The sequence below is a fragment of the Poecilia reticulata genome, chromosome 10 (assembly GCF_904066995.2).
Source record: "Poecilia reticulata chromosome 10, P_reticulata-male-v2, whole genome shotgun sequence".
Taxonomy (NCBI): Eukaryota; Metazoa; Chordata; class Actinopteri; order Cyprinodontiformes; family Poeciliidae; genus Poecilia; species Poecilia reticulata.
This window is the reverse complement of record NC_088839.1, coordinates 12,318,913-12,331,447: the sequence shown is the minus strand read 5'-3', so window position 1 is coordinate 12,331,447 and position 12,535 is coordinate 12,318,913. Positions and strand designations below refer to the sequence as shown.

At 38.4% G+C, this 12,535-nt stretch overlaps 1 protein-coding gene across 5 annotated transcripts in view; it reads right to left on the bottom strand.

The window, feature by feature from the left end:
* Positions 1–11,750, bottom strand: part of pdlim7 (PDZ and LIM domain 7) — a 39,508-nt gene extending 27,758 nt beyond the window's left edge. Inside the window, exons 1-2 of one of the 5 annotated variants that reach the window (XM_017307189.2) lie at positions 11,588–11,750; positions 7,809–7,907 (exon numbers count right to left, since the gene is read on the bottom strand). In XM_017307189.2, the coding sequence (XP_017162678.1) occupies positions 7,809–7,907; positions 11,588–11,617 (129 nt within the window). In that variant the 5' untranslated portion in view covers positions 11,618–11,750. Of the gene's footprint in view, positions 1–7,808; positions 7,908–9,871; positions 10,030–11,571 lie in introns of those variants that run through there. The other 4 variants (XM_017307191.2, XM_081611828.1, XM_017307190.2 and 1 more) reach the window with 4 other exon arrangements.
* Positions 11,751–12,535: the final 785 nt, after the last annotated feature.

Here is a 12,535-nt window from a genome sequence, read left to right as displayed (position 1 = left end):
TGTCATTGATTTGAGGTGTGCATCATAATTCCAGAACAAGCCAGACGCGGCAAATGACGTAAACAATGGTGGAAAACGACAGAAGTCTCTGTCAGCATTACATCATAATCCCACCACTCTTGCTCTGACTACACATCCAAACAGATTTTGCTACAGAAGTTGCAGTCAATATCCGCAGAGGCCATAGCTACTAGTTGAGCTTTTATGTTAGCTTCCCTTGTGTTATGGTTTTGTGACAATGTTGGCTCTGAATAACTGATCCGTAGACGGTTATTATTTCTTTTTGTAAACAGTGTGCTGCTGTGTGACGTCTATGTTCTTGTTCAGTCCAACAAAGCAAAAAAAAACGTTCAACCAGGATTCTGATTTCAAAGATCACTTTAATTCTCATGGATTTGCATTTGCTGGAAGCAATTATAGGCACTTTTGTTTCAATTTTACAAACAAGTTTAACATTTTAAGCATTTTTTTAAGGAGAAAAATAACCGGAGACCCAAATACATGACTTGAAGCCTCCCCTTCACGTGGCAGGCTATTCAATCAGGATCCCCACAGAGATAAATGCAGCCCTGCCTCCATTATTCATACTTTACTTGACACCGTTTGGACATGCTTCTCAAAGCCGTTTTTCATTGTGCATTTTAGAAAAGCTTTTTGTGGGTTATAGATCCATACTCAAAATTATGATCAAAAAAAATATTAAACTTCTTATGTTTATAACTAAGAATGTCTTAATCACAAGCAGTGCTGCTGATAAGCAGCTTTTACCACAGATACTAAAAGGTATGACTTATCAGTCACAGATGACGCAAAATTGAAGTAAAGGCTCAGCAAGCACAGCAGAGGAGATCTACACAGTAATGAAGAAAAAGAAGAAGAAGAAATCTTCAATTTGGGAGAAAATTTCTGTCCAAATTGTCCCATTAAGTATGTTTTCAAAAATATTTTTAAAAAGTCACGACTCCAGAACCACCAAGACTTCCCATCATACTGAATATTACTTATAGTTAAACAACAGTAAGCATAACCAGCAAAATAAATCCTCTTCTCCAATGATCACTTATATTAAATCCTATTTTTCAACAAGTATACAGTGGAAAAACATTTTACATTAATATCCAATTTCAATCCCAATTAGTTCACGTTTGTTAGATTGGTGACCCCTGTAGTTCGCTTAATGTCTGATTTTAAATTAAATATTTTATAACTTACCTACAGTAAAACAAATATTATGGAAAATATAGAATGAAATAAGGCACCATGTTAAAATAAAAGAGAAACTCAGAAGCCACATACAACTCTTATAATTGAGTTCTCTCTCAAGGCGGCAGTGATGGAGCCAAATTCACCACCACTACATTATTCAGACACACAATCCAAGACGGATACAAGGAGTTCACCATATTTTTACACCTTGTTCATTTAAAACGTTCTTAGGGGAACAGCATGAACTTAACTTTTGTTGACTGCTCTGTGGCTCTACTGACTTGTCAAGCAACTATGAGCTGTAATAACTTTGATATATATTCAAAATATCTATGGCTGACACAGATTTAAACTTTGGAAAGAAGTATAATAGTGGCGTTTTACTCCAGTTTATTATACCCGTATCATCACAATTTCACAGTTTATTATGTTAACCATCTGTACAATGTTTATTTTATGCATTTAGGAGACCACTGCGTTAGATACCTCCAGCTGGCTCTCCTTCAGGAGTATCAACTCACTAACATATTGAGGTAAATAAAAAAAGTAAACTCACTACATAAAAGCACCTATTACTACCATTCAAATGTACAGTAAAAAATGAAAAAAAACTTTTACGGCCGTTAGATTGTGCACTCAATTAATTTGTATGAATTTAGTTGTGTTGATGGACGCAGACACCTGCGTTTCTGGCTCAGGTTCAGAGTGCAGCTGCTCCCTCACTTCAGAAGCCAGCAGTCAAAGTTGCTGCGTTCAGACCTTTCGGTTGGTAAGGGGCGGACAGAAACCCAACACCTGCCTCGTCCTCCGTGTAGGAGTCAATACAGGGAAGGACACTGGAAAACATGCACTTGCTATTGCAACACACTCTACTGTACCTCACAAAACCAGGGATTTCTCGTGGTTGTTGAGATATGATTGCAAAGATGACGTCTACACAGACTTTTCATTCAACCACTGTGAACCTTGCTTGGACTGAAGGGAATATTACTTTAGTTGTTTAACATCGGTGAAGCTTATAGAGTTGGTGAATCTGGGTCTCAGTGGATCTAAATGGTTCGACTAACAGTTCACGGCCGGTTTCAAAGCCGTCTGGCAGAGTGCAGCAGCAGAACCGTTTTTGTGTACTATCAAATTTCAAAGCTTGAGCCAACCTTTCAGGATGCATCACGCTAAATTCACCTTTGAAGTACATTCCTTGAGGCAAGCCAAAGCCTCATACGTATTCTCAGCTCGTTTTGGTTAATAATGCACCAAGGTTTATCAAACCGCTGGTGATATACAGGCTGGGTAGCTATGTACCATCGCAATTTTATTCTTTCCATGGCTATTTGGGGGCTAAGAGACCGTCTGTCCTTACATCACTCGCAGCACAGCTGATGCAAAGCCATAAATATCACTCTGAGAAATGGAAAACCAAACCTGCAAGTATGCAATCTCCCCTGCTGCCCCCCATAATGACTGCAGAGGAACACCTCCCACCAACTCACCTTAAAACACAACACGTATGTTGGACATATCCGACAACAACGAAGGCCTCCGAGACCAATGCATGTTACAAAATTAATTATTAATGCCCTCTAACAACGCCTCCTTTCTCACAGCTTTTGCAAGTGTGAGAAAAAGAGCGCACCGATAATGAAGCAACAGATGGTCTTCAAGTTAAGACAGAAACCCAGGGAAACAGAATCATAAGACTTAATGACAGCTGTAGATGTGGACTGGGGAGGCATTTTTAACATCTCTCCACCCGTTTATTGCTGTGACATCATTGGCAATTTTCTCCAAAACTTTGAAGTCAGTGGGGTGGCATGTGTTTGTTGATAGAAACCAGATGGTGCTCACAAGTTATGTGGGGTTATCATAATGTTTACTGAATTGCGATGGCATGGGATCTGGAGCAGAAATGTGGTAAAACTTCTCTAATCAGAAGGGACAGACTTAACCGAAGCAGCTTCACTTTCTACACCTTCATGCCAATTCTCTTCATATGGAATATTCCAACAAATGTGATGAGACATAAAGTAATGCAAATGTCTTCATTTCTAAAGTCACAAAAGTTTCTGGAAATTTGCACGGAAAAAAAGGAAGAGGAAAAGAAAATGGATAAGGGGAAAAAAATTACTCGAGGAGTGGATTAAATTGGGTGTGTTAAAATCCCCGTATCACAAGAGTGTTTCAGAAACAATATAAGATAGCATCATTTTCAGTACGAGTTGAAAATTATGTTATAAGTAATGAAGTTCACTTTCAAACATTGCCAATAAACTAAACTTAGATATTGTGGGACATTATGGACTACAACTAAACAAGAAAGAAAGACTCAACAAGCAACACAAAATCTACAAACCCCATTTGCAGAACTGTTCAGAAGTGCAAAGATGTTTCAGCAGAAACGTAATCTTCTCCATCTTGTGAAAATGCCTTAATAATGGAGACTGCTCAAAATGCTTGATAGGCCATGTCTTTGTCTCCCTTGCTGAATTTAAAAGCCTCTCTTTATCACTGTTATTTCTATTGAGCAATAAAACATTGCAACTGTTTGACTATAATGCCTCTGTTCCTCATAACATAACCATCACTTTTGAATTTTAGTATAGAATAGATTATATTTACTGTAATTATAATAAAGTTTTGCTAATTGTTAGTTAATATACTTTTGGTCTATAAATTATGAATACAAACTTTTAATCACAAAATAGAATAAAGAAGGAGTTGTATTGCTTTATCATTATTTTTATAGTTCAATAAAGACCTAAACACCACACTGGTCGGCAGTATAACTGGTCAAGATAGACACACACACACAAGACAAGTGTGTATGTGTATATAAACACACTCACTTCTCAGGGCAATTATAGGGTCAAATTTGTAATGGTAGATCAGCGGTTAGCACCGTTGCCTTACAAGCAGGAGGTCCCAGGTTTGAACCCTGACTGAGGGGTTTTCTGAAAACAACCTGGTGAACAGAATATGTGGATATAGACATTTGATGGCTATATGAAATGACTGAACTTGAAGGAATAAATAAATCTGTTGAAGGAAACTGGAGTACCTGGAGAGAATCCATGCATGTATTGAGAGAAAATGCAAACTCTAGTCAGAAAGACCTCAAAAGCCAGGATTCAAACCCAGAAACTTCTTAGTGGAAGACAACAGTGCTACTAGCCACTCCATCACTTTGTAACAGATATCTTAAAATTAATTTTCACTTTTGTGAAATCTGTACTTGATTTTTTTTTTTTAAAGGGAATCAATGTCTTAAAAATCTTTTCAAAATCGAGTCTCAGGCCGATGTGAACCTAATTTTGAATATCATCTCCTCTTGTAAACTGACTGGATAATTACGAGTGTTTAACATTGTTTTCTCAGCGTCTGATACACAAACGTATTAACGTCCAGAAAAATGCAGAGGCACATTGCCAGTGAATTCCTGTGAATCCTAAGCAATACTTAATTCTCCATTCTTATTAAAAATGAACAACATCCAGCTTCACTATCAAGAAAATGACTTGTCCGTTACTGGTGTCACGAGGTGTCCTTAAAGAGCTTTTTGTGTTATATTTGGCACCAGAATTAAACAAAACCTTATTGCTTAGCAATAAAGTCCAGGACAGAGATTGCTCATACACATCTGGAGAAGGCAGTTTGCAGTTTAACATAAATAAAACATTCTGTCTGCTTTCATTGGAAAAGCTGTCACTCCAGTCAGTGAAACGTGGTGTACGTTTTTACAGCTGATGGATGAGAACCCATCCTGCTAAGCTCAAAATCTCAGCTTTCCTTTTCCATTCGCATCCACTTAAAAATTATGGTCTTCATTCCTCTGATCGCACTTGGAGACAATTCCTTTGAGACTGGGGGAGTTCGTCATATGGATGGGAGAAGTGAGTGGTGAAGACAGACGCAGAAGGGAGACAACAGGATTGCCTGTTGGCAGCGGCAGGGTGGATATGAGAAAAATGTCTGGAATGCTGAGAAAGCACAAGCTCGGTCGGCACAGAGACCAAGGAAGGAAATACAAGCGATTGAAGAGCTCAGAAACTCCTGAACCCACTCACAATTGAGAGGTGACAAGTGAGAAATACACAAACTTTCCAGATCAATGAAAAGTTAATCAGAGGTTCAATTTGCGGCGCATCAATTGGAGTCTAAATTATAAAATAAAAAGTGATACTCTGTTTTGTAATCTTCCATCTTTTATATCCAGTCTCAAGCAGAGCAAATCATCTTCTAATATGCACAAAAAACAGACACACTGATCTTTCAGGAGTTATTGCCTGCAGTCTCATTGCCTCACTGAGAAACGAAAAGTCTTTTGTCATTTCCCTCCACGTGTTCATCGTTTTCTACAGACTTGCTTTAGATTGTTATCAGCAACAAGCTGTGAAGAAAAGAAATGGACCACCCACTGGATTTATCTAATGGAAACTCTTCAAGTAAAAGCTAGATCTCTTCCTGTTACGGAGAAATCCTGTGTAGCTAAGTTTCACTCTCTCTTGACCAAGACTTCATTGTTTGTTCTTTCTTGAAAGCCAAAATGAGAGTCAAATGTCCCCAAGTCAGGCAAAGGAGACATGCATGCTGGATGTTCATAGGCTGCCTTAATAAAAGTATTCTTTCCTCTTTCAGAGCTTTTGAGTCAGTATTTTGGAGAATCTAGTTTTACTGCAAGCATTTAGGAGAATCTCCCTACCACCTTAGTAAATCTATAACTTGTAAATAGCACTACCAGGTTCCCAGCTAAGGAAAAGTCTCTGCACAGTACAACCTGGCCTCCACCGTGTGTCACTGTGAGGATAGGAGGATAGTTCAATGCTGTGCTAGTTTTCTGTCACACATTTTGGACAGAAAATTCAACCTGAGTCTTTTCTCAGCAAAGATAACTCAGGTTTCTTCTGCATATTTGCTGTGTCCTGATTGATCCTTTTCTCGCTCAGCTCAACAGTCAGTTAGCAGGCTTGTAGTCGTGCCGGACACTTGCCATCGTCTTTTCAGATAATGGACTGAAACTTTGTGAGATGCTCTGAGTTTTTTTTTTTTAAACATTTTATAACCTTCCTTTTATCCATTGTTTATTCCTGATCTGCCTTGGTTCCTTGGTTTTTGTGTGTTTTCCCTCCTAATCTTCACTGAACAGTTGGCTTTATGTAGAGATTAGACTGTTTACAAATCAGGTAAGCTCTGACTGCAATTGGTGGCACTGGATTTTATTTTGGATAGCAAGGTAAAGGGGGCTTAGTTTATCTAGGAATTTTCAAAACCATCTTTATTAAATGACACTTTGTGTTGACCCATAATACAAATTACAATAAAACGCATTAAGATTTTAAAGTGACAAATGTGAAAAGGTTAGAGATACACGGACATTTTTTGCGGTGGACCATAGCGCCTAAACAAGCACGGCACTGACGAAATAAGAATATCAGAACTCCAAGATTAGGAATACAGCTTTCTCTTTGTGCAATAACCATGAACAGTGGAAAACTAGCCTCCAGACATATGTTAGGCGTATTTGACGGTGTTTAACAGACAACCTCATTGATATTCACCCCAGAAGTAAACCCCGCTTGTCTAGACTGAAATTCCCCTAAGCAATCATCTATAATCTGCTAGAAAAATGCATCTTTTGTGTAAAGCCATTCCTCCAACTGCTTGTGCTTATGGAAGAAACTCTGCTGGCTGAAACCAAAAGAAGAACATGAGGTTTCTTATCGAGATGAGCTGAGAAAATACAGGACATGTGCTGACACGAAGGGTGATACCTGCTGCCATCATCAAGGGATTACATCACCCTAAACGTACCCGCCTCGGTGAGATTCTACCCGCAATGCGATGCAGACTCTATTCTGCAAAATAAAAACATTAACTGCATTTGACCACTCTGCCTTTAATTGGTGTTCTGTTTGGATTAAGAGAGGCAAAGCTTCCGCATATGATGTGCCTTCAAATTATCTTTGTAAAAGGAAACAGCACATCCTGAACGAAGCTGATAAAGTAATAAACGTCAGTCAGCCGTGATGTTTATGCATTATCTTAACTTTTAAGGGAACAATGTAACAATCCCAGTGTGCTAAGGAGAGCCAGATCTGTGTATGAACTAGTTGGCTGCAACCGTGGAATTATTTTATGTGAGTGCGTTCATGCGTGACTGCAAGATCGAGCCTGTACCTTTGTCAGGCAAAGCAGCAGTGCACTTATAAGGCCTGGAAAGCAGTTGCTGCTCTCATCAGCATAAGCATAGTTTATCTGAAACTTAATTCTGAAGAATGGTTGTATCCCAACATGGAGCGTACGAAGCATTTTGGGACAAATGACAGTGTGTTTGTGTGATCAGTACATACCAGTCGTGCAAAAGCTCATAAAACTGAAGCACCGTCTGCAGACAATACCCATTGTGAGAGTGAGACAGGATATTCCTGTGCTCTCTGTATACCAGGAAGGTGTTTCTCACTGAAAGTTTTTTGTTATTTAGCCACAAATTCAAACTGGAGCTCAGGGAAAACCATAAAAGGCTGACGAGAGCAATCCTCAATGCAAAACATCAAGCAAATTCCTGAAACCTTAATGAACACAAACACAGAGAAGAGCTTGTTTCTTACCCTTGACACAGTGAGTGGCATGCTGAAGTCTTTGCCTCCCTGCAGCCTGAAGCCCCACGGCGCTGGGCCGCTGAGGGTAACAGAGTACATGTTCATAGCCTTGAGGAAGAGAGGAGAGGAAATGTTGAAATTAGCAAGAAAACCAGGAAAAGTTTTACAAGGTCACGCATCCTTTCCTGCTTTCTCCAAATGTCTTTGCTGTCGACTGTGGGAGTTTTCTTTCTAAAACTAATATTTCAGGCAAAGAAGGAAAGAACAGAAAAAAAAAATTACATAACTTTTTTTTCACATAAACTGTCAAAACTTTTGAATGGGTAACTATAGGAGAAAAAAAATGTCTGACAATAAAGAACTAAATCGAACGCATGATGAAGTTTTTGGCTTTTCCAGTTTCCATTGTACTTTTAGCTCTGACCCGATTCTTTGACAGAGAAACTGGTTATTACAGAAAACAAAAGCATTAGAAGATGAACCCCATCAATGCATCACATCATTCATTTAAGCTCCAAATTATTTCTTTACATCACTGATTTTCTTTGACATTTTTACTTAACCAAGAAATTTGTTTACGATGGGTAAGGAGACAAGCAAAGCTCAGTAGATAATACAGTAATATATTGGGGTGGGGGGTTTTATGCCTTTTATGTTTTTTTATATATATAAATGTCTCAAATTATTTATCAATAATCAGTGATAAGCTCCAAGTCTTTGAGATTGGAAGGTCTTCTTAACTAACATTTAGCTCTCTCCATTGATTATCTGTCAAAGTCTGGGTCACTCCAAAAAGAGCCATGCTGGTAAAATTAAAAGATAACTAAACCTATCTCTGCAAAAAATGTGCATTTTTATAAATAAAAGAAAACCTGTTGTTGGTTTATGTTTTCATAAAATTATAGAGATTCTTAGTTTTGATAAATTTGGTGAAATGAAACTAATCTTTCACACATGAACTGACCAAGGGAAAATTGGTCAATTCAAATTTCTGGTCTTTCTGTCTTTAACAGAAATATGGCAGATTTAATTATTTATTTGAGTTTCTAAAATGAGGAGAAAAACTATTTAGATGTGTGCTGATTGACATGGTCAGTAACTTCAAAACTGAGCAAATCACACTGGCTTTCTAACTTTCAACTACAACTTGTCCCAACTCTTACGCAACAAGATGCTCAAAACATTGTTCCAACTTTTAGGAAAATTCCCATACACGTATGAGTTATTCTGTCAGAAAGCCATACCATGTGCCCGAGCTTTCACATGGAAAACTTTCATGTGAAATATCACTTTGGAATTTGAAAAGGTTTTTACTGCAACATAAAAACTACTGGCGTAACACATTTCATGGAGAATAAAATTCAGCTTTTCCTGTCCAATAAGGCTCTGTGACATCATACTCTCACCATTTTCAACAAGTTTCAGTCTACAGCAAACAAGAGAAATATGTTCTGTATAGGTTATTTGTTAGAGGTGATCATTTTGAGTCCAACAAAAAAAAATCCAGGAATTATAATAAAGTCTTTATATATCAATTAATATATCCTAAACCTTTAGAGGATATTTTATTAAAGTCAAAATGTGCATCAAAGTACATGCTAATGAGTAATTAGCTTTGATGTGTTTAATGAATTTTCCAACCAAAAAAAAAATGATCCTGTTTCGCTCTCCAGCTAATCAATTTGTGCACCTTTGGCCAACACATCAATCAACCCTCGTTTTTGGGATGAAAATAGGTAACTCGTAAATGTCACGAAACGTCATCAAACACTGGCTGCTCGTCTTTAACCTCTCAACCTGCTAAGCCGTTTAACCTTACCGGTACATTTTGTACATTAAAATGTAAAAATGAAGAACTCTTTAGATCTTACTTCTAAAATGCAACAAAAATAAACCCAAGACGACAGACATTTTAAGAATTAAAGCCAGCTTTCAGACATTGGCTCCCTCTGTGATCTCTGAGCAGGCACCCCTACACTTAGTCCTCTTCCTTCTCTTCCGCAGGCTTACCAGGTGTGATCATTCTTCCTGACACATGTCTATCCAGCCAAGAGAGCGCCATGGCAACTTACCTTATCCGTGAGGGGCCAGCTGGTAGCCCAAACCTGAGAGAAAAGCTGGGGAGTCAGTGATCTGACTGTGCCTCAGCGAGGAGACTGTGCCTACCCCTGATGCTGCGTATGACACAGACGAGCCTTAGTCTCTGCTCAATCCTCAGAGGCTATATAAGGAATGTAAAACTACACCAAACTATTTCAGCCCAACACCCACATGAGTCACAGGGAGAAGGAGGGTGAGGAGGGTTGCTGGAGGAGGACCGGGAGAGGTAACGTCAACTGCCTTGAAATTTTGGCCAAGGGCCTCTACATAGACTTCTTCTCCGCCTTTCTTCTGAAACTACACTTGAAAACCGGCAGACAGCCACGAGTTAAATAAAACTAATGAGAGAGTGCATTCTTCTCCAAAGGAACAAGATGTATTACAAATAAACCGGCAATTACATTTCAACTTCTTAAAGCAACAGGGCCAGCGTGGGATGATTGAGAAGTGAAGCAGCCGTCTGCTCACAGATAACTTAACAATAATAATAAAAACAGATCATTTAACATGAGTCCTTGTAGTGTAAATAGAAAGCTGGAGGCTTAATACAAGTAAAACATGCAAGCAGCAATAATTTCGGGTAGAAAGGCACCGATCAGACTTTTCACGTGAATAAAAAAGAAAAACGTCTTGAAGACTGATAGAGATAGCAATTCTGATTTCAAAAGAATATAAACAAAATACAAGATTATCTCTATTAATGCATTACAGTACAATGAATTTACTGTGTTATAAAGTGTCCTTTTGGGGCACTTTATAACAGAAGTCAATGTAATTCATCTACAGACATAGAGCAGTCCAATCCAATTTATTAAACTCAAAACAGTGCATAATGTCACTTTTACAAACCAAATCATAAATGAGAGCCGTTAATTTTGATGCAGATGGTTTCATAAAAGTTTGGATTTTGTTGTTTGGTTTTAGTTTGAATTTGTTATGCTGATCACTGATCAAGAAAAGAATGGCTCATGTAAATCTCTGGCCTATTCGTTTGGTGCATCTCTAATTTCAAGACTTCTAATTGTTTATTCACTTGTGCATGATTAAATTCTAGACTGCATCAGCATATGTTTTAGTTGCAAAAACTCGAGGTTGGCATTTCGAGACAATGTGTATCAGCAGCACAGATGGCTTCAACAGCAACATCCTGGTAACAGAGGTCACATTTCGCTTGTGAGGCCACCACATAGCAAAATGATCATTTGGTTGTTAATCACCGTTTAAAGCTTCAATGTTTATTAAATGCAACCTTGTGAAGGTAAAGCTGGGAAATGAATCATCCAGCTAATGTTGAATTACTGAAAATCATAACCTAATATTTGCAACATATTATCCTAAAACAAAATGTTACATTATGTGGGGAACTTGTTTTGTTTTGGGGGGGTGGGGGGGGGTTCTCCTATACAGGGAGTTTATATAGCTACGTTTCAAATGGTTTTAAGAGAAGTGCTAATTAAAGATCATGCTGTGCAGACTCAGAAGTTTACACTCACAAAAGTACAGGAAGTTGTACGTAAAAAAAAAATCCAAAAAGCTGCAAAACGTCTTGAAGAACAACCAGGCAAAGCCATAAAAGCTCATTAGACAGCACAACACACCCCGCACAGTTACTAACACTGCGACAAAAAGTTAGTTTAAAAGTTACGTCGTACACAAGACACCAAATACAGACCTTTGAATTAGCTTACCTCTTGTGGCTCCTTCTGTTCGCCGGACATAGCGAGTTATAAGAGTTGCGAGCGATAAAGAGCAAAGTCAGTCCTAACTTTGTAGTTTTCCTCAGAGCGGAGGTCAAGAAGCCGCAGCGAGTCTCCCTCCTGTTGAGGCACAAATTTATTCCCTCAAAGTCTTTCCAGCAGGACCAGTCTGTGACGTCACATGTCACGTGGTTTGGGCTCGTTGGGCGCGCGCATGTCAGCTCGTTCACTGTTCAGAGGCTATCGCAGCTCTCCCATTGTAAAACCAGATATGTTTTGTGACAAAAAATTTTTTATCAACACATAAAGCTGGCTTTAATTATTGACCAAATGTGTGGAGGGAGAAAACCGGAAATACATTCAGAGGCCAGCTATATTACAAACACAAACTTCAGTCTATTTACGCATACTAATTAAAGCAAGATAGTTTTCAACATCTTTTAGAAACAAGTAAAATTTGACAAGCATCTGTTTCGAACTCCTTCATCACGTTGTCCCTGAATAAAATCCATTGCAGCCAGTTGCTTTAATAGATCCCTTCTAAAGATTAAATAGAGTGCATGTGTATGATTTAATAAAAATTTTATACAGAGGCCTCAGAGATTTGGCAGAAAGAAAGCATTAGTGAAAAATCAAAATATCATCTAAAAATTAAAACTGTATGGTATAACTGCGAACCAAATGGCTGAGTTAGGAGGGCATTAGTCAGAGAAATAGCCAAGAAGCTAGTGGGAACTGTGGAGGAGCTGTAGAGATCTGCTTTATAGCTCAGCCAGTTAAACTTTATGCAAATTGATCAACATGAGAGCAGCAACAGTATGTAAGCAATTCAGTGAGCAAGAAGAGATTTAAAGTCCAGAATACTTTTCACAGTTCCTATGTGGTTGTGTGATGTCAGTTATGTCAATTATTATGAACAACTCTCTTCGTGAGGTTGTT